The 19,531-nt window shown below is 36.1% G+C and overlaps 1 protein-coding gene across 2 annotated transcripts in view; it reads right to left on the bottom strand.

Moving 5' to 3' along the window:
- Window positions 1–19,531, bottom strand: part of AP3B1 (adaptor related protein complex 3 subunit beta 1) — a 243,083-nt gene that overhangs the window by 110,761 nt on the left and 112,791 nt on the right. For both annotated transcript variants that reach the window (XM_045197878.3, XM_024563519.3), the window contains exon 15: window positions 13,649–13,825. In XM_045197878.3, the coding sequence (XP_045053813.2) occupies window positions 13,649–13,825 (177 nt within the window). The remainder of the gene's footprint in view (window positions 1–13,648; window positions 13,826–19,531) is intronic.

Genomic DNA, 19,531 nt, shown 5'->3' with positions numbered 1-19,531 from the left:
ATAAAGTGGAAGTATAAAAATACTAAAGAAAATGTTGGAAGAGCTATTCTGAGTGGTTATTAACAACTGTTATTCACTAATTACTAGACCATGTTGGTTCAACTACAGATGAGAATAATTCCATGATTCATTTTTAAATAATTAACAAATATTCACCAACCAAGGAATATAGTTTAAAAGGAAATACATTATTCTAGACAATATAATTGACTTGCTGGGATAACTAGGGAAAACTAACCATTACTTTTCTTGAATATAGAATAAGAATTTATAACCAGGTTACTCTAAAGTCCATTTAAGTGCTGAGATTTAGAATGTGCAACCAAAGTAAATCTGAGACAGAAAAGAAGTGTGTTCACTGCTGTGATGTTTTTTGAGCCAGTGGAGTTACACGTTTTGCTTATATTTCCTGTCCCTGAAATTAACTTTTAGGAAATTAAACTATTTCAAAACATTAACAGACACAATTATTGAGAGTAAAATAGGGAATTTGAAGTAGTTAAAATTACATTATTTTAAAATTTATGTATTTATTGACTGTAAAATTATATTATTATATTGGTAGGCTTGTAAAACAGATTTATTAAAATGCATTTTCAAAAATAGAATTTACTTCTATAAGATAAAAACATATCCATGTACAATGATGCATTAAAAATATAAGCAGAGTAATTATTCACTGAACACTCATATACTGCAATTGCTTTCCTGGCTGTACAGGTGTTTGTCTCTAATATTAAGTCACTGGTATTTCCCTGAAGAACGAGTTTTTATATGGTCATATTATTTTGAAGTTTAACAAGAATATGAGTACCTACTATCTTCAAAATTGAATTTTATGATCAATAATTATGACATTGTTCACATTTTCAACTTACTTTTCTCTATAAACCATATTTTTATAGGAGAAAACACCCTCTTTGTAGTATTGGACAGTCTGATAAGTGCGGAGAAAATTCTGTTGAATGAAGGATATTCTCAATGCTTTCTTTTATGTTGAAATCTATAAATATTTCAAGCCCAGATATTTAACTTTTCACCTTCCATTCAATGAAACTTTTTTAATAGTTATTTTTATGAGACATACCTTTTAAATAATTTTCCACTTAAACTTTTAAAATAAATCACCAAATTTCGATACTACAAAATCAATTGCCTTCTCAATGTCATCTCATTTTAATACAAAATAGAAACTTATCCAGTTAAGCTCTGGCTGGTGTGGCTCAGTGGACTGAGTGCCAGTCTGTAAAATGAAAGGTCACCAGTCTGATTCCCAGTCAGGGCACATGGCTGGACTGCAGGCCAGGTGCCCAGTTGAGGGTGCACAAGAGGCAACTGGGCGATGTATCTCTTGCACATGGATGTTTCTCGTCCTCTCCTTCTCCCTACCCCTCTCTAAAAATAAATAAATAAAATCTCAAAAAAACAAACATCCAATTAGAAACAGAAGCTCCATCAAAAGGCTTCACAACAGTTGAGTAGTTGAGATGGTGCAAATGACAGAACTCCTAAAATAAATCTTGCTCTCTCACCACTTAATTTGTTCAGATCTTCCCTTGTTTTTTCAATACTCTCAAGATGATATGTTTATTGATTTTAAAGAGAGAGGAAGGGAAAAAGAGAAAGAAACATCAGTTGGTTGCCTCCCATACGTGACCCGATCTGACTGGGGATTGAACTGCAACCCAGGTAGTGTCCTGACCAGGGATTGAACCCACAACCTATTTGGTGTATGGGAACCAAATCTCCCAGCCAAGGCCCTGCTTCCCTTGTTTTTGTAGAGATAAATTTCAATGTCTTCCTGTTTGCAAGATTTGTTTCCAATAATTGGTATTTGCTAACATTTGCAAAAACTGAAGGTTCTGACACTGTACTTAGTGAACACTTTAAAGATTTCCAAATAATTCTGAACAGAAATCTAAGCAAAGTAGTACAAAAGTTTCTTTTACCCAACCTCCATCCCCCAAACAAAAGCCAATATAGGATACTTAGGTCAATTTACAAAGCAGTTTTTCACAAAATCACATTTCTAAAATCCCGTTGGTAACATGCAGCAAAGAGAGTTGCACGCCAGTGTGTGTTGTCAGGCTGAAGCAGGTTTTGTCAACATTCGCTTTGTCACGGTAATTCTATAGTTCAGTTAAAGTATACATATCAAATATCAGTAAATTTGACCATTACAGTTTTACTTCAATTGGCAGAACAAGCAGATTTTGCTTGCATGCGCCACAACCAATTCCCCAAATATTTCTGCTCCATAGTTTTCTTAATAAGAACATTGATTTTTACCATGACAACCGCCTTTTCGCAAAAACAAGTAGTTTTATCTTCCATGTTGAGCTTTTAAACTCACAACAGCAGTTACAGCATTTCTGACAGAATAAACTTAAAAAGCTTTACTTTGATTCCACTTACAACACTGACAGAACAAATGCACAAAGGCTTTGAGTGAAAAAAGTGAAACTGTTGTTGGAATTAATTGATTTTCTATTTAAAAAGCTGCATTGTTCAGGGTTCTTTTTTGCTAATGGATCCAATACATAACAATTATTGCTTCATTTTTTAAAAGATTTTAAATTTATTTTTCTATTTTTAGAGGGGAAGGGAGGGACAAAGAGAGGAAGAGAAACATCGATGTGTGGTTGACTCTCATGCACCCTCTCCTGGGGACCTGGCCCGCAGCCCAGGCATGTGCCCCGACTGGGAATTGAACCAGCGAGTGATGCTTTGGTTCACAGACTGGTGCTTAATCCACTGAGCCATACCATATTGCTTCATTTTTCATACGTGAAAAATAAAACTTGAAATAAAAATTGAACACAATTAATTTAAAAATGTTATTTGATCTAAGTGAGATCATGTTTTACAAAAACATGTATGTAAACATCTGCACCTGTATATATCTGTCATCTTGAGACATAATCTTTCCAAATAACTCCTAACTTTTTAAGTAGATGCTGACATTTTTTAGCAGATTTGTCATGTTTTCTGGTTGCTGTGTGGCCTGTGATATCACTATAATTCTTATGGTGGATGGTAAATTTTGATAAACATTTTGTGCATGTTAAATATTTACAGAGAAATCAGTACTTCATCCTTCATTAAATATACACATTAATTTTTAAAAATTCATTGTGCTGGGTTTGCAATAAAGTAAAGAAAAAAACCCTGCCACATAATGAAATAAATAGGTTTTGGATTTACGTTACACAACAATGCCAAAGTACTACAGGGAGAAGGCCCTGACGAAGTCTTAAAGGACCTAGAGCAGGCCTGTTCTCTCTCTGTGTCCAGAACATGTTTCTACAAACGAAACCTCTAACTCCCACGCGCTCCTCTGACTCCACCCACTGACGGCTGGGGGCTGCATGCTTCACACAGGCCATGGCCCTTTGCCAGCAGACGAAAACACTTAAAGTTTAAGTCTTAAACACTTATCTCACCAAAACAGGAAAAGCGAAAGACTTTGTTTTTCCTTCTCGCCTTCTCAGGGAACACTTCACTTTATCAGCACACACCCTTCATGCTGCTCTAAAAGGGAGAAGTTCGTCATGATGCATCTCAAAAAGGTTGAAAAATGAAAAGAAAGTCTTTCCAATTTAGATGTTTCACATACTAAAATGAAACCTCTTCACTACACTGTGTCTTACATGCCACTGGATAAAACCATGGTAGATGTTACAAGTACACGTGGCGGTCTACAACTTACTGTCTTATTTTAATGTAACTATTAATGATACTGCCTCACAAAAAATGAGAAATTTGGGACAAATCCTGCACTGAATGGGACACGGAGACAACAGTCTTAAATTCAATCTGCCCTGAACAGCAGCAGTTACAGAGAAAGTAGACAGTTCTCAACTAAACAATCACGGCATTTGAATATGACCAAAGGCCCAATCCGAAACCAAATCAGATATTACATAATACTTGTAAATAGGTTGTATTCATAAAATTATACAAGGTACCCTCAAAATAATACAGTATACCCTCAAAAACAGAAATATTCAATTCTTATATATAGCTGTTTATTACATTTTGATTTCAGATTAATTTTTCTGCTTAGATCTAAGGAATCATAACTGGTACTAACTAATAATTAATGCAAAAGCTTGTAAGTAGCAAAGCAGGATATGGAGCCACACGGTTCCACATGAGAGCCTGTACTCTCGGTCACTACGTTCCTCCCAGGAATCGACATCAAATAGTTCTGTGGTAGCTACCATGCAGAGCTAAGCTGCTTTCCAAACACAAATTTCCATCTGAAAGAGCCCAGAGTCAGAAAATTAAAGAAGCTTACAGAAGTTCACCTAAACAGTCTTAATATAACAGTTAAAAACCAAAACTAAGTGAAGCAGCTCTATATCTGTACACCCTCCTCAAAATATCAAAATGTCAGAGAATATATAAATACTTAAGATAGACAAGATGTTGATTTTTCAGATACTAGATTTTTCAGTTCTAGAACTTCCATTTAATTCTTTTTTATAGTTTCTGTTTCTCCGCTGGGAGTTCTTATCTTTTCATTCATTATGAATATTTTCCTTTATAGGACCAATCACTATTACAAAACTGCTTCAAAATGTTTGCCAGCAAATGCCAACATCTGGGTCCTGTCAGGGTTCATTTCTATTGGTTGTTTTTTTTCCCCTCGTAAACTGATCACGTTTTCCTGGTCTCCTTTTTTTTATTGTGGTAAAATATACACAAAATATACCATTTGGACCATTTATAAATGTGCAGTTAAGTGGCACTGAGTACATTCATTGTGTTGTGTAACCATTACCACCATCCATCTCCAAAATGTTTAAATCTTCACAAATTGAAACACTACACCCATTCACAACAGCCTCCCATTCTGGTTCTTCTCATGCAAAGTAACTGTGGGTTGTATTTTGGGCACTATGAATGTCATGTCGTAGAGACACTAGACATTGTTATACTTGTGAATGAGTATTGATTTTTGGTTCAGCAGGCATTAACTTGGCTGAATTCAAAATGTGAACTTTGTCTCTTTGGTGCAGTACAAATTTTATATAGTTTGGTTCCTTTTTTGGTTTTTATTTTTTATTGAATTTATTGGGGTGACATTGGTTAATCCAATTATATTGGTTTCAGGTGTACAATTGTGTAATACATCATCTGTATATTGTACTGTGTGTTCACCACCCCAAATAAAGTCTCCTTTTTTCTTAGCTGTGCTGCTCTGACTCTACCCTACACATGTGTGGTTCAGGGGTCAGCCAGAGACGGGGGTAGAGTTATTCACAGATTTTTGAGGCTCCCCATCCTGGCTCTCTCCTTTCTAGAATTCCTCCCAAACTTTCCAATATCTGCAGTTTCTCTCAACTATGTTCTCTACTCCTTCAGACCAGACAGAATTTGGGTTTCCTTTTGGAGTTTCAGCCTCTGGGCACAGTGCTAACCGTAGTGCATCCTCAGGATAACAGCCATAAAAGTGAGGAAATTTACTCTGTGCCACTCCTTTCTTCCAAGTGTCAATTCCTCTCTAGAATCTCCATTTTATTTCACTCTTCTGAGACTTGAGGCAGCTATTTTTTGTTTTTTCATCACTTACAGTTGTTATCTATGCGAGAGTCTGTCCAACAGTCGCTAATTCAACCACACGGGAAGCAGACAGTTGACTAACATTTAAATCTTTTTTATCAGGTGGAAATATTTTGAAGTATTAAAGAAGTTTATTATTCAGTATTCCTTAAGCATACAAATAAATACAATGTCTTAAATCTTACAAAAGTCAACTCAGGCATTCCCTGTAACTAAATAATTCAATAAAAATTCTGGAAATGCTCACTGAGGTATCTAGACCAAAGAGAACTCAGATCTACAGATAAATATCAGGACTTCACGGCAAACCAGTCTCTGGACACTGGGATTGGTCTCTGCGGTTCAGTTTTAAAGGCAGCTGAAATACATAACTATCGAACACAATTTTTTACATTTAGGTCAAAGCTATCATTTTAGTCTCTGTTTTATATTCAATGGGGATGAACCATACAACTTAAAAATGCTGTCAATTTGATGGTTATAAAAATCATTCTTTAATGCTAATTTTCATTTATAAATTTTCTCAAAACCCCTTTCTTAAAAAATGAGAAATTGGAGAACAGAGAACAAACCTACAGGACACCTTCACTCGCTTATTTTTAAATTTAATCATTTAAGAACAGTGAATTACATAAAATGTATGTGGAAATTTGGCATACTTTCTAAACATCATTATGTTCATACCAGCTGCTGGTGACGTCTATGTGGATATCTGAAGTATCAACATAAAATATGCAGTAGAAAACTTCAGAAGCTGAGGTCCAAAACATCAGTTATTAACACAGTTCAAGAAAAGAAGGTATGAGTACAAACTATGTTGTCTTCAAGTTCATTGGATAAAAAGATATGGAATACATCCTAATTTCTGAACAAATAATTGGAAGAAGGCCAAAGACAAAAACTTCATTTAGTTTTGTCATTTTAGCCTTTATTAACATACTAATTTTGTATTACTTTTTTATAATAATCTATAAATTAGGTATCTTTAGAGTAGCCAAACCAGACATAAAGTCATAACAATCATAATAGTCTAGGTGTTATACTGACTTGCCAGTACTGTATGATTTTAGAGAACACAGGGAGTGTCCAGCTAAAACAATGGTTTTTATATATCTATATATATAAGAAACTCGACAAAACATAGGTTTCCTTTCTTCTACCGAATTGTTAAAAAGTAACTCATCACATGAAGAAGTCTACATGACACTTAGAAATGATTAAATGATTCCTTTCAAAGAATGACTTAAAATGCAAAGATAAAATCTAAATGATGGAAATACACTCACAATATCTGCAACTATGTGGTCATAAATCTTCTATACCAATCAGCAAGAGCTAAAATAACACAATTCATATCACAAGTGGGAATGAAGGTAATCCCTACACATACAGAAATAAATCCGAGGAGGCAACCTGAGGATTGTGAATTGCCAACATCAGCGTACTGGAGAGTGAGTGTGGATAGGCGGAGGAGGCAGAAAGACAGCGAGACATATGTAAAGAGAAACATAGTAAATTCAAGAAGAGAGAAAGATGAACACTGATGGGAGAGGCAGGAGAGAACGACAGACCTTAGACTGTGGTGGGTGTGGTGGGTATGTGTGCATGTGCATGCGTGGAAAGATGCAGATGTTACACAGATACAGAGAGAGAGTGTTTTACTATTAGTAATATTTCCTCAGAGAGTAAAATGATTTAAAAAATGAATACTCTAAACTGCAACCTGGTAAATTATACCATTATTGAAAAACATTTACTGATTTCCCTGTATCTATAGAAAAAGGTCCATAGCATTTGCCATTCCAAATCCTGGCCTTGCCTACCTTTCCAAACTCAGCTTTAAGTGTGCTGAAAACACCAATCTGTTTTGCGCCTCTACGCTCCTCTTTCCCTCTTCTGTATGGTAAACCACTCCTTAGGAGCCCAGAGTCAGGAGTCTTGTCCTTTATGAGACTTTCTTTGACCTGTCTCCTCCTTCTACTTCAGACTTTCAACAACTTTCTCCTCTGGAGTTCAACTATATCTCAGTACTTCTATGACAGCACTTAGCAAATACCATTTTGTTTTTTATATTTTCCTCCCCTACTAGAATAAAATATCATCTCTTCGCACAACTACCGTCTATTCTAGAACCTTCAAGAAATAGGCACATACAGCTCCAAGGGGATGGAGTAAGTAGATGCTACACTAACCTCCTCCCAGGACCAAACTGGAATTACAACTAAAGAAAAATCATCCTGAATAACCAACAGAACAATAGTGGGACAGAAGCCTTGGAACCATGAACAGACAGAAGAATAAGCTTTACCACAACATGACTGGTACGGAGTGCGGAGGATGCACGAGAGGGCTGGCTGGGCTTCCACAATCAGCAGCTGAAGTTCCAGAGAGATATTTCAGTGGCCAGGAGGGATTCCCCTTGAAAAGTGGGGGGTCTAAACCCCAAGCTGGGCTCTCCAGCCTAGAGCACCAAAACCAGGAAAAGAACCCAAATAACATCTGGCTGTGAAAGTAGCAGGGTTTTCAACCTCCAGGGAGAGACGGCTGGAGACACAGAGAGCCTCTTAAAGGGACAACACACAAAATTACGTATGCAACCACCTACCCTGGGCTCTGGCAGAGGGAGGGCAGATGGACTATGGACACATGAGGAGAGTCCAGGGTTGGTGGCTCTGGGAAGAAAACTGAAAGAACAGCCACCAGGATCACTGTGCTGAGTTATTCCCCTTATTGCAGAAGCCATCTTTCTTGGGCAGAACAGCTTCCCCTGCCCCACCCACACCCAAGCAGCATCAGCCTGAGAGCAAGCAATAGTCCTACAGGCAGTAATCCCTCTCCCTGACCCTGTGGAGCATAAGCCAGGGTGCTGAGTACAGCTGGAAGCCTGGAATCAGTCGTAGGCAGAGTCTGACATAGGACTGCCCCAGAGTCTTTCCAGATCTACCTAATACATAGAAAAAAAAAAAAAAAAAGTAGCAGCCAGAATGGGAAGACAGAGATTCTCCAGATGAAGAAAAAAATGAAATGGAAGCAAGCAATTTATCAGATAGAAAGTTTACAGTAATGATTATAAGGATATCAATAGCATGGGAAAAAAACACAAATAATTTAAAAAAAGGAACAGTCAGAAATAAAGAATTCAATATCTGAAATAACTAATATACTGGAAGGAATAAACAGTAGGTTAGATGAAACAGAGGATCAAATCAGTGATTTGGAAGACAAGGTAGAAGAAACACCCAGGAAGAGGAGCAAAAAAGAAAAAAGAATTTTAAAAATTAAGAGAATTTAAGAAATCTTTGAGGCAACATAAAGCACAACAACATTCACATCATGGGAATACCAAAAGGAGAAGAGAGTGAGCAAGGGATCAAGGACCTATCTGAAGAAATAATGGCCAAAAACTTTTCTAATCTGGTGAAGGAAAAAGACACACCAAAAGGAGAAGAGAGTGAGCAAGGGATCAAGGACCTATCTGAAGAAATAATGGCCAAAAACTTTTCTAATCTGGTGAAGGAAAAAGACACACAAGTCCAGGAAGCACAGACAATCCCAAACAAGTTGGACACAGAGAGGCCTACCCCGAGACCCATCATAATTAAAATGGCAGGTTTAAGACAAGGAGAGAATCCTAAGAGCCCAAAGAGAAAAACAGGTAGTTCCCTACCAGGGAGCTCTAACTAGACTGTCATCTGATTTCTCAACAGAAACATTTCAGGCCAGAAGGAAGTGGTGTGAAATATTAAAGGTGATGAAAACAAAGGACCTACAACCAAGGCAACTTTACCCAGCAAGGGTATCATTTTAAAATGAAGGAAAAATGAAGAGCTTCCCAAACAAGAAAAAGCTAAAAGAATTTGTTAACACCAAACCAGCACTGCAAAAAATGTTAAAGGGCTTGCTTTAAGAAGAAAAAGAAAAAGGGAAAAAAAGAGGAAAATGGTTTAAAAATAAAATGGCAATAAGTAAGTACCTATCAATAATCAACTTAAATGCTCCAACCAAAAGACACAGGGTAGCTGAACAGATTAGAAAACAAGTCCCACATATATGCTGCCTCCAAGAGACCCACCTCAGCTCGAAAGACACACACTGACTAAAGGTAAAGGGATGGAAAAACATATTTCATGCAAATGGAAAGGGGGAAAAAAAGCTGGGGTAGCAACACTTATATCTGACAAAATAGATATCAAAACCAAGGCTACAGTAAGAGATAAACAAGAACACTACATAATGTAAAGGGAACAATCCAATGAGAGGATATAAACCTAGTGAACATTTATGCACCCAACATAGGAGTACCTAAATATTTTAAGCAAATCTTGATGGACATAAAGGGAAAGATCGACAGAAATCCCATCATGGTAGGGAATTTTAACACCCCATTGACTTCAATGGCTAGATCCTCCAGAAAGAATATCAATAAGGAGACAGTGGCCTAAAACAACACACTAGATCAAATGGATTTTAGTGATAACTTCGGAGCATTTCAAACCAAAGCAACAGAATGTATGTACTTTTCCAAAGCACATGGAACCTCTTCTAAGATAGACCACATGCTAATACAAAAAACAAGTCTCATTAATTTAAGAAGACTGAAATCATATCAAGTGTCTTCTCTGATCACAATGCTTTGAAACTAGAAATCAATCACAAAAACAACAGTGAAAAATAGGCAAAGATATGGAAGCTAACTGATGTTATTAAACAATGAATGGGTTAACAATGAGAACAAGGAAGAAATCAAAAGATACCTTGCAACAAATGAAAATGAGACACAATGACCCAAAATCTGTGGGGCACTGGGAAAGCAGTCCTAAAAGGGAGATTCAAAGCATCACAGGCCTATCACAAAAAAAAAAATTAAAAAAACAAGAAAAAGCTTAAATTAACAATTTGACTTTACACTTAAGGGAACCTGAAAAAGACAATAAACAAAGCCCAAAGTGAATAAAGGCCCAAAAGGAAATAATAAAGATAACAGCAGACATAAACAAAATAGAGTAAAAAAAAATGATACAAAGGCCAATGAATTCAAGAGCTGGTTCTTGAAGGGATAAACAAGATTGACCTTTAACCAGACTTATCAGGGAAAAAAAGGAAAGAGGACCCAAATACATAAAATCAAAAATAAGAGGAGAAATAACAACTGACACCAAAGAAATACAAAGTACTGTAAGAAAATATTATGAACAACTACATGCCAACAAATTGCAATACCTGGAAGAAATGGATAAATTCCTAGAATCATACAATATTCCAAAAGAAAATCAGGAAGAATCAGAGAATCTGAACAGATAGATTATACCTAGTGAAATTAAAGCAGTAATCAAAAAACTTCCAACAAACAAAAGCCCTAGACTGGATGGTTTCACAGATGAATTTCACCAAACTTTCCAAGAAGAACTAACACTTCTCCTTCTCAAACTATTTCAAAAAATTCAAAATTAGGTAAGACTCCCAAGCTCACTTTATGAGGTCAGTATTACCCTAATTCCAAAACCAGATAAAGACACTACAAAGAAAGAAAATTATAAGTCAATATCCCTGATGAACACAGACATTAAAAACCTCAACAAAGTATTAGCAAACCCAATACAGCAATACATCAAGCAGGACTTATTCCAGGAACCCAAGGTTGGTACAACATTCACAAATCAAGAAATGTGATTCACCTATAAATAAAATGAAGGATAAAAACCACATGATCATATCAATAGATGAAGAAAAACCATTTGATAAAATCCAGCACCCATTTATGATTAAAACTCTCAGCAAAGTGGGAAGACAGTGAACATACCTAAACATAATAAAGGTCACATATGACAAACCCATGCCATACTCAGCAGGCAAAAACTGTAAGTGTTCCCCTGAAGATTGGGAACAAAACAGGATGTCACTTTCACCATCTTACTCAACATAGGGCTGGAAGTCCTAGCCATGTCAATCAGACAAGAAGGAGGAACAAAAGGTATCTAAATTGGAAAGGAGTAAGTATTACAAAACTGTCTTTATTTGCAGATGACAGGATAATGTACATAGAGAACCCCAAAGATTCCACCAAGAAACTACTAGAACTGATAAATGAATTCAGCAAAGTAGCAGGATACAAAATTAATATTCAGAAAATAGTTGCAGTTTTATATGCCAATAATGAACGATCAGAGAGGGAAATTAAGAAAACAATCTCATTTACAACAGGTTCAAAAAGAGTAAACTACCTAGGAATACCTCTAATGAAGGATGTAAAAGACCTGTACTGGGAAACTTGTAAGACACTGAAGAAAGAAACTGAAGATACAAATAAGTGGAAGCACATACCATACACATGGATAAGGAAGAATTAACATCATTAGAATGTCCATGCTACCCCAAATCAATTTATAGACCCAACATAATTCCTATCAAGATGCCAATGATGTATTTCACAGAACTAGAACAAATATTTCAAAAATATATTCAAGTATTTCAAAAAGAACTAGAACAAAAAGCCCTGCATAGCAACAGCAATCCTGAGAAAGAAGAACAAAGCTAATGAGGAATGAGGCCACCTAATATCCAACTATACTATAGGGCCACAGTAATCAATACAACATGGTACTGTCATAAAAACAAAAGTATAAATCAATGGAACAAAATACAGAGCCCAGAAATAACCCACACCTTTATATTCAATTATATTTGACAGAGGAAGCAAACATATATAATGGGCTAAATATAAAGATAGCTTATTCAATGAATGATGTTGAGAAAACTGGACAGGTACATGCAGAAAAATGAAACTAGACCACTTTCTTATACCACGCACAAGAATAAATTCAAAATGGATTAAAGATTTAAATATCAGACCTGAAACCATAAAAATCCTAGAAGAAAAAATAGGCAGCAAAATCTTGGACATTGATTACAGCAATATTTTTTCTGATACAGCTCCTCCAGAAAGGGAAACAAAAGTAAAATAAACACATGGGACCTCATCAAACTAAAAGTTTTTGCACAGCCAAGGAAGACATCAGCAAAATAAAAAAAGACAACCCACACAATGGGAGAACATGTTCACCAATACATTTGATAAGGGGTTAATATCCAAAATGTATAAAGTACGTACAAAACTCAACACCCAAAACACAAACAACTGAATTAAAAAATGGGCAAAAGATCTGAATAGACACTTCTTCAAAGAGGACATACAGTTGGCCAATAGACATATGAAAAGACGCTCGACATCACTAATCATCAGAGAAATGCAAATTAAAACCACAATGAGATATCACCTCACACCTGTCAGAATGGCTATCACCAATAAATCAACAAAGAACAAGTGTCAGCGAGGATGTTGGGAAAGGGGGACACTTTTGCACTGTTGGTGGGAATGCAGACTGGTGCAGCCACTGTGGAAAACAGTATGAAGATACCTCAAAAAATAAAAAATGGATCTGCCTTTTGACCCACCAATCCTAGCTCTGGGAATATATCCAAAGAAACCCAAAAGACTAATTCAAAAGAACATAAGCACCCTATGGTCACTGCAGCGTCATCTACAATCACCAAGATATGGAGGCCTCCCAAGTGTCCATCAGTAGATGAGTGGATAAAACAACTACAGGACATTTACACAATGGAATACTACTTGGCAATAAAATAGAAATTTTTACCTTTTGCAACAATATGGACGGACCCGGAGAACATTATGCTAAATGAAATAAGCCAGTCAGAGAAAGACAAATACCATATGATTTCACTCATATGTGGATCCTAATGAACAAACTGAATAAACAAGGAAAATAGGGACAGACTCATAGATAGAGAGCAGGCAACGGCTCTGGGTAGGGGGTGTTTAGCAGGTAAAGGAATTGAGCAAAAAGGAAAAGGACTTATGGAATGGACAATAGTGTGGTGATTGCAGTGGCAAGGAAGGTATAAGGGGGATAAATGGTAATGGAAAAGATACAATTAAAAAATTTTAAAAAGAGACACCCAGATACTAATTGCTAAATGAATACTAGTGCATGAACAGACTTGTTGCTTCATCAGAGCAAAGAAGAAAGTAGGCAGAAGTTTGTAAGAATTAGCCTCTTACCTGTTTGGAGTTGGTCAAATACAACTTTGCTCCCAGATTTAAAATCTGAAGCTTTACCAAATCATCTTCACTCGTGAAGCTTTTAGCCATCTTCCTCAAAACATCAGGGGCAATTTTAGGAACTCGTTCACAGTTTTCTCCAATTAGCCAAAGAATACTTGCTCTAGCCACAGGAACCTAGTATTAGAAGCAGATTATATGGTTATAAATAAGATAATCACACTCTCCTTAATATTAACATAGAAAAGTCTTTAAATATTACCAAGGTGTTACATCTATTAATTTGATGTCTATCCAGGAAGAGCTCCTATATTTACGGATTTTCTTTAGTTTTCAAAAAATAAAAACATAGGAAATCACAATACTGATTTCAGAGATAATGCCTTAGAAAAGATTCACGGAGGAAAAATCATTGGTCAAGAATCTTGATTCTATCAGAGATCTGCAAATTCTTGGGCTGAACCCGGCTGGTGTGCCCATTTGTTTATGTATTATTGTCGCTGATGTGCTTTAACAGCAGAGGTGAATAGTTGCAACAAAGTCCATAAGGCTGAAAATATTACTATCTAGCAGTTCACAAAAAAAGTTTGCGGACCTCTGCTCTAGGGCATTAATTTACAAACCTTGATGCCCATAAAAATAATCTAGGATTCTTATTAAAACTGCAGGGTTCTGGTATCAGCACTAAGATAGTAGTTCTGCGGTGGGGCCCAGGAATTCATTTTATGAAGCATCACAGAGGATTCCTGACACAGGTGGTCTGCAAACCATGTTTTGAAAATCACGGGTAATACGGAAAAGGAACAGATCTTCTGGAGACTATGATTCCAAATCAAAACTGTTATGTCTTCTATGTATTTGCATCTACAACACTGGGAATATATAAAAATTGTAAGATGATCAAGATTTGGCTTATAAAATTATTAATCTTGGTCTATTATTTGGTCATCAACAAAAGAAATAGAGATAAAATAAATATGTCCAATATTGCATTTTGGCATTACATATCTTTAATAACGTACATGCCAACATAATTTGTTTCTTAAAAATTATTGCTTTGCTGCAAATTGGAAACCTTCCATCAGCACCATTAAGACCATCATTTCAGAGTATGTACATTAGTTTTATTACTACCTGCTTATTTGTATTATCTCCTATTCAAAAACAAAATTTGAAGGGGTGTGTAAATTAGTTTCTGAGAACATTTTCACCTAGTGTGGAAAATTTGCATTTTATAAGAAATGAAAAAGCCAGTAACTATCATTAAGAGGTAACATCACAGTAAGAGATAACATTCTTTTTAAGAAGTCCTTTTCCAATTCCTCAAATAAAGTCCTAATATTTTCATTATATTTTCTTAGCAGTACATATGACTGTTGTTGAAGAAGAAAGTGAGGATGAGGACCTTTGCACAGCTACAATTTTATCACAATATCCACTATCACAAATACTTACAAAACACCCATTTTATGAAATAATATAAAATTATTAAGACACCCCTAAGTTGGGTTGCTCACCAGAATAAGAATGAGGTCATCAAAAAAGCTTTAAAATCGAAGTATATATTTCCAAACATTACAATAACAGCATCATCTTTAAATTAATATTAGAATAAGTTTAGCAAGCAAGAAGAAATCAGCATATTTATGTAATAAGTATAATTACTAAGTATAATACTAAATGCTATTACAAATCCATTCATGCAGTATGATAAAACTGATATCCTTACTGTATGTATACTAATTTCTAGAAAGAAAGAGGTTATTTCTCATGTTCCAAAGGTTACACTGCATTAAGACCTTACTTCAATCTATTATTTTAAATTGAGCTAAAGAACAGTAATTGAGTGGTACATTAAATTTTCCAGGATGAAGCAATTCAAGTTGTCTGCCATAAAGAAGATACCTCTAAATAAGAATATATGGGCAACTTCAGATTTCAGTTATGCTAGATTTGTTTTTCTTAAATATTTTATTACACATTGCTAGTATAAAAATTAGAATTCTATGACCTATAATAATCTATTACCCCGCTTAGTAAATTTCTTCTAGTAACACATTGATAATTCTGCAATCAAAAAGACAATCCCAAAAAGGTTTAGGAAATTGTTTCTATTCCTATTCATTAATATACTGAAGTTAATATAAACACTAAAGACTCATAATACATAGATTTAAAACACAACTCACTGAAAAATTTAAAAATCAATAAATTCTAGTGCTCACAATGAAAATCTCAAGGTAGTGGTGGTGTTGGAGGGCAGGATAATATTCAGAGGTCATAAAATCAAGAAAATATTTTGAAAACTTAGAAAACTTCTCCACAAGAAATAACATCAATGTAAATACATTTATACAAAATTTTTGGTGATGGCATTTTGTTAAAAAGCTTAGGCAACTGATGAATCCAATGTTTTCGTGCATTTGGAGGAAAATAGATTCCTAAGATTTTCTGATTTCTGCCCTCCCTTTCTATCCAATTTAAGTTTTAAGACTCTCATTTGTATGCCACTGATATTATGAATCCATAGCCACTATGTTCAAAGATTTGAAGCAAGTGACAAAAGAGCAAGAAAACTGTCCATGTTTTGTTTGTGGTCTTTTCAACCACAGAATATACAGACGCACTGAACTAAAGGCCAAACTAACACACACATGTATGCAGATCATATAATACTTTCACTATGAACCTCTGTTTTTCAAATTTTCAAGGACAAACTAGATTGTAAATGAATTTGACTGATTTTTTAAATTATAAATCTGTGAGCAAGTGGTTAAGTGCATTTTTTAAACCTTCTACCAGAAGGCAGTTTCTACTTCCATTTTAACCCATTAACTTGGCTGCAAAAACAAATAATGATTCCTAGTTGACCACAGCAGTTAAGAAAGATATCTAAAAAGATTTTACAGATCACTCTGTAAGCAGTTCAATTTAAAAGCTATTGTATTTCAACACCAGCCCACTGCACAGTGCAACAGGATAAAGTAAATCCTACAAAAACATCAATTTTATTTATTTAAATTTGTCAAAGGTAAAATGAGTAGACATCTAAATAAACTGCATACAACAACAAATGATCCAATATTCTGTATCTGGACTCAATATGCATTAAAACAAGTCTGAATTAAACTGGGGTCAGACAGCAAGTGTAGTTAACTTGCAGGCGTTCCGTGAGGCACCTGGGCAAGGAGTACAGAACGTGCTACTTCAGTATTACTCACTACTGAGATATTGAGTACAGAATAACGTATTTCAGCTGTTCCTTTATGACATGAAATCTTTGTCTGTCCCATTAAACATTATGTGGAACCCTGTTAAAACAATCCTCTGGTAATATGCATTTTATTCTGGAAGAACTTTGCTCCAAAAGCAGTATTTACTACAAATGAAAGATACTCCAAATATGTTCACAATCAGAACATATAAGCTGATTGTACTATCAACATAAATCTATTCAATTTGAATGAACTTAAAAGTAGAATTAATTTGAATTTTAGTTTTAATATTTTCAACTATCTACTTACTAAATAACAAATAAAATGAAAAGTCTTGAATACAATAAAATCTATACTCCTTAAAAAAAATTACATAGCTAATACGTATTGTACTCTTACCAGATGCCTGGCACTGTTTTTAAGTACTTTACCCATTTCGTCTCAGTCAGTTATCACAAAAGCCTTTGGGAGCAGGCTCTACCATTACCCCCCGTTGATAAGACACATGAGGAAACCTGGCACAAAGGGGCTAAAAAACTTGCCCAACATCTCAGAGCTTGTCAGTGGTGGAACTGGGACTGGAACTCCAATTCTGAACGCAGAGTTCACCACAGCCGCTAGACAGACAAAAACAGTGTGCTATACTAGCAAAAATATGAATCAAGGGGGCAAGAAGACCAGTTCCTGCTCCCAGACTGCATGTATATCATGGAGTCAAAAAACATCACCTCAGGGGGCCTAATTACTCATTAACCAAATAAAGGCTTACTCCTTTTGTCTGTTCTTCTGCCACTTTGTGCAGTGGCTCCCTTACAGCCCCCTGCAGCATCCCGGAAGCCAGCCCTCTCAGGGCAGGCATAGCTCCTCCTCTTGCCACTCTTGCACCCACACCTGATGGGGCATTTTCCCACTTCCTTTCATCTCTTGTTTTATGAATAAATAGGTGGCCAAGGGGGAAAGAGGTCTGGCTATCACTTCTGTTCCCCCTCTTCCCAGAGGGTAGATGAGCCCAGGATTCTGGCTTAGGCACTGAGGAAAAACATGCTCATTACTGTCCCTCTGGTCCTCTGTCACTGGCCAGATTGGCTCTAACGTCTCAGTGGTTTAAGATAGCCTCCTTGGATTTAGTATGAAATAAGCAGAGATTCAGGAATAAAGAGCTCTCATTTAAGGCTCTCAGGTTATGCCTCCCATTTTGGAATCACTTGCCCACATTTAAGAGTCATCAGGTACCTGATGAGACTAATAAAGCCCTGCTTTCTTTTCCATGTGGCTATTGCTCATAGGTGAGTAACTCTTTTGACTGTGTGGATCATAGATTCTAATGATTCAATCACGTCCCTTTCATGATTGTGAAGCTATTGTCTGCTACATCCCTCGTCACCTTCTTGCTGAGTAACTTGTGTCTCCAATCTCTGACCATTTTTAGGGTTCTGCATCACAAACTGTCTTGCCTTGTCTCACTTCAAGCTAGCTCTTCAGCTTTCTCAGAGAATGTTAATAGTAACAACTCATTACCTTTTCATTTTCCAAAAGTTCAAGTTTTTGCAATAGAATAGCATATAGTTTTCTTAAAATTATTTTAATCTCTCCTATATCACATTCCCAATTTGTCTATTTTTGTTTTCTCTCTTTACCTTATAATAAGGACGGGTTTACTATTTTATCTTTCCAAAGGACCAGACTTAAGATATATTTATCAATTTCAACTACCTTTTTTTTGATATTCCATTTTACAGAATTAACTTTGGTCCCACTTAGGTTTTATGCTTTGATTCATTGTTCATTTTCAAATTCCTTAGGTCAAATACAATTTTTTTAAAAAATTTCTGGTCTTTTTTTAATTTTAATTTTTTATTGTTATTCAATTACAGTTGTGTGCCTTTTCTCCCCATCCCTCCACCCCAACCCAGCTGAACCCCCTCCCTCCCTGACCTCTACCCTCCCCCTTAATTTTGTCCATGTGTCCTTTATAGTAGTTCCTGTAATCCCCTCTCCTCACTGTCCCTTCCCCACTCCCCCCTGACCATTGTTAGATTGTTCTTAACTTCAATGTCTCTGGTTATATTTTGTTTCCTTTTTTCTTCTATTGATTATGTTCCAGTTAAAGGTGAGATCATATGGTCTTTGTCCCTCACCGCCTGGCTTACTTCACTTAGCATAATGCTCTCCAGTTCCATCCATGCTGTTGCAAAAGGTATAAGCTCCTTCTTTCGCTCTGCTGCGTAGAATTCCATTGTGTAAATATACCATAGTTTTTGGATCCACTCGTTTGCTGATGGGCACTTAGGTTGCTTCCAGTACTTGGCTATTGTAAATTGTGCTGCTATGAACATTGGGGTGCATAGGTTCTTTTGGATTGGTGTTTCAGGGTTCTTAGGGTATAATCCCAGCAGCGGAATTGCTGGGTCAAAGGGCAGTTCCATTTTTAGTTTTCTGAGGAAATTCCATACTGTTTTCCACAGTGGCCTCACCAGTCTGCATTTCCACCAACAGTGCACTAGGGTTCCCTTTTCTCCGCATCCTCTCCAACATTTGTTTGTGGATTTGTTTATGTTGGCCACTCTGACTGGTGTGAGATGGTACCTCATTGTGTTTTTAATTTGCATCTCTCTGATGGCTAGTGATGCTGAGCATCTTTGTGGTCTTCTTACTTTTAAAATGGTGG

Source organism: Desmodus rotundus, chromosome 1 (assembly GCF_022682495.2).
Source record: "Desmodus rotundus isolate HL8 chromosome 1, HLdesRot8A.1, whole genome shotgun sequence".
Taxonomy (NCBI): Eukaryota; Metazoa; Chordata; class Mammalia; order Chiroptera; family Phyllostomidae; genus Desmodus; species Desmodus rotundus.
This window is presented reverse-complemented; position numbering and strand designations above follow the sequence as displayed.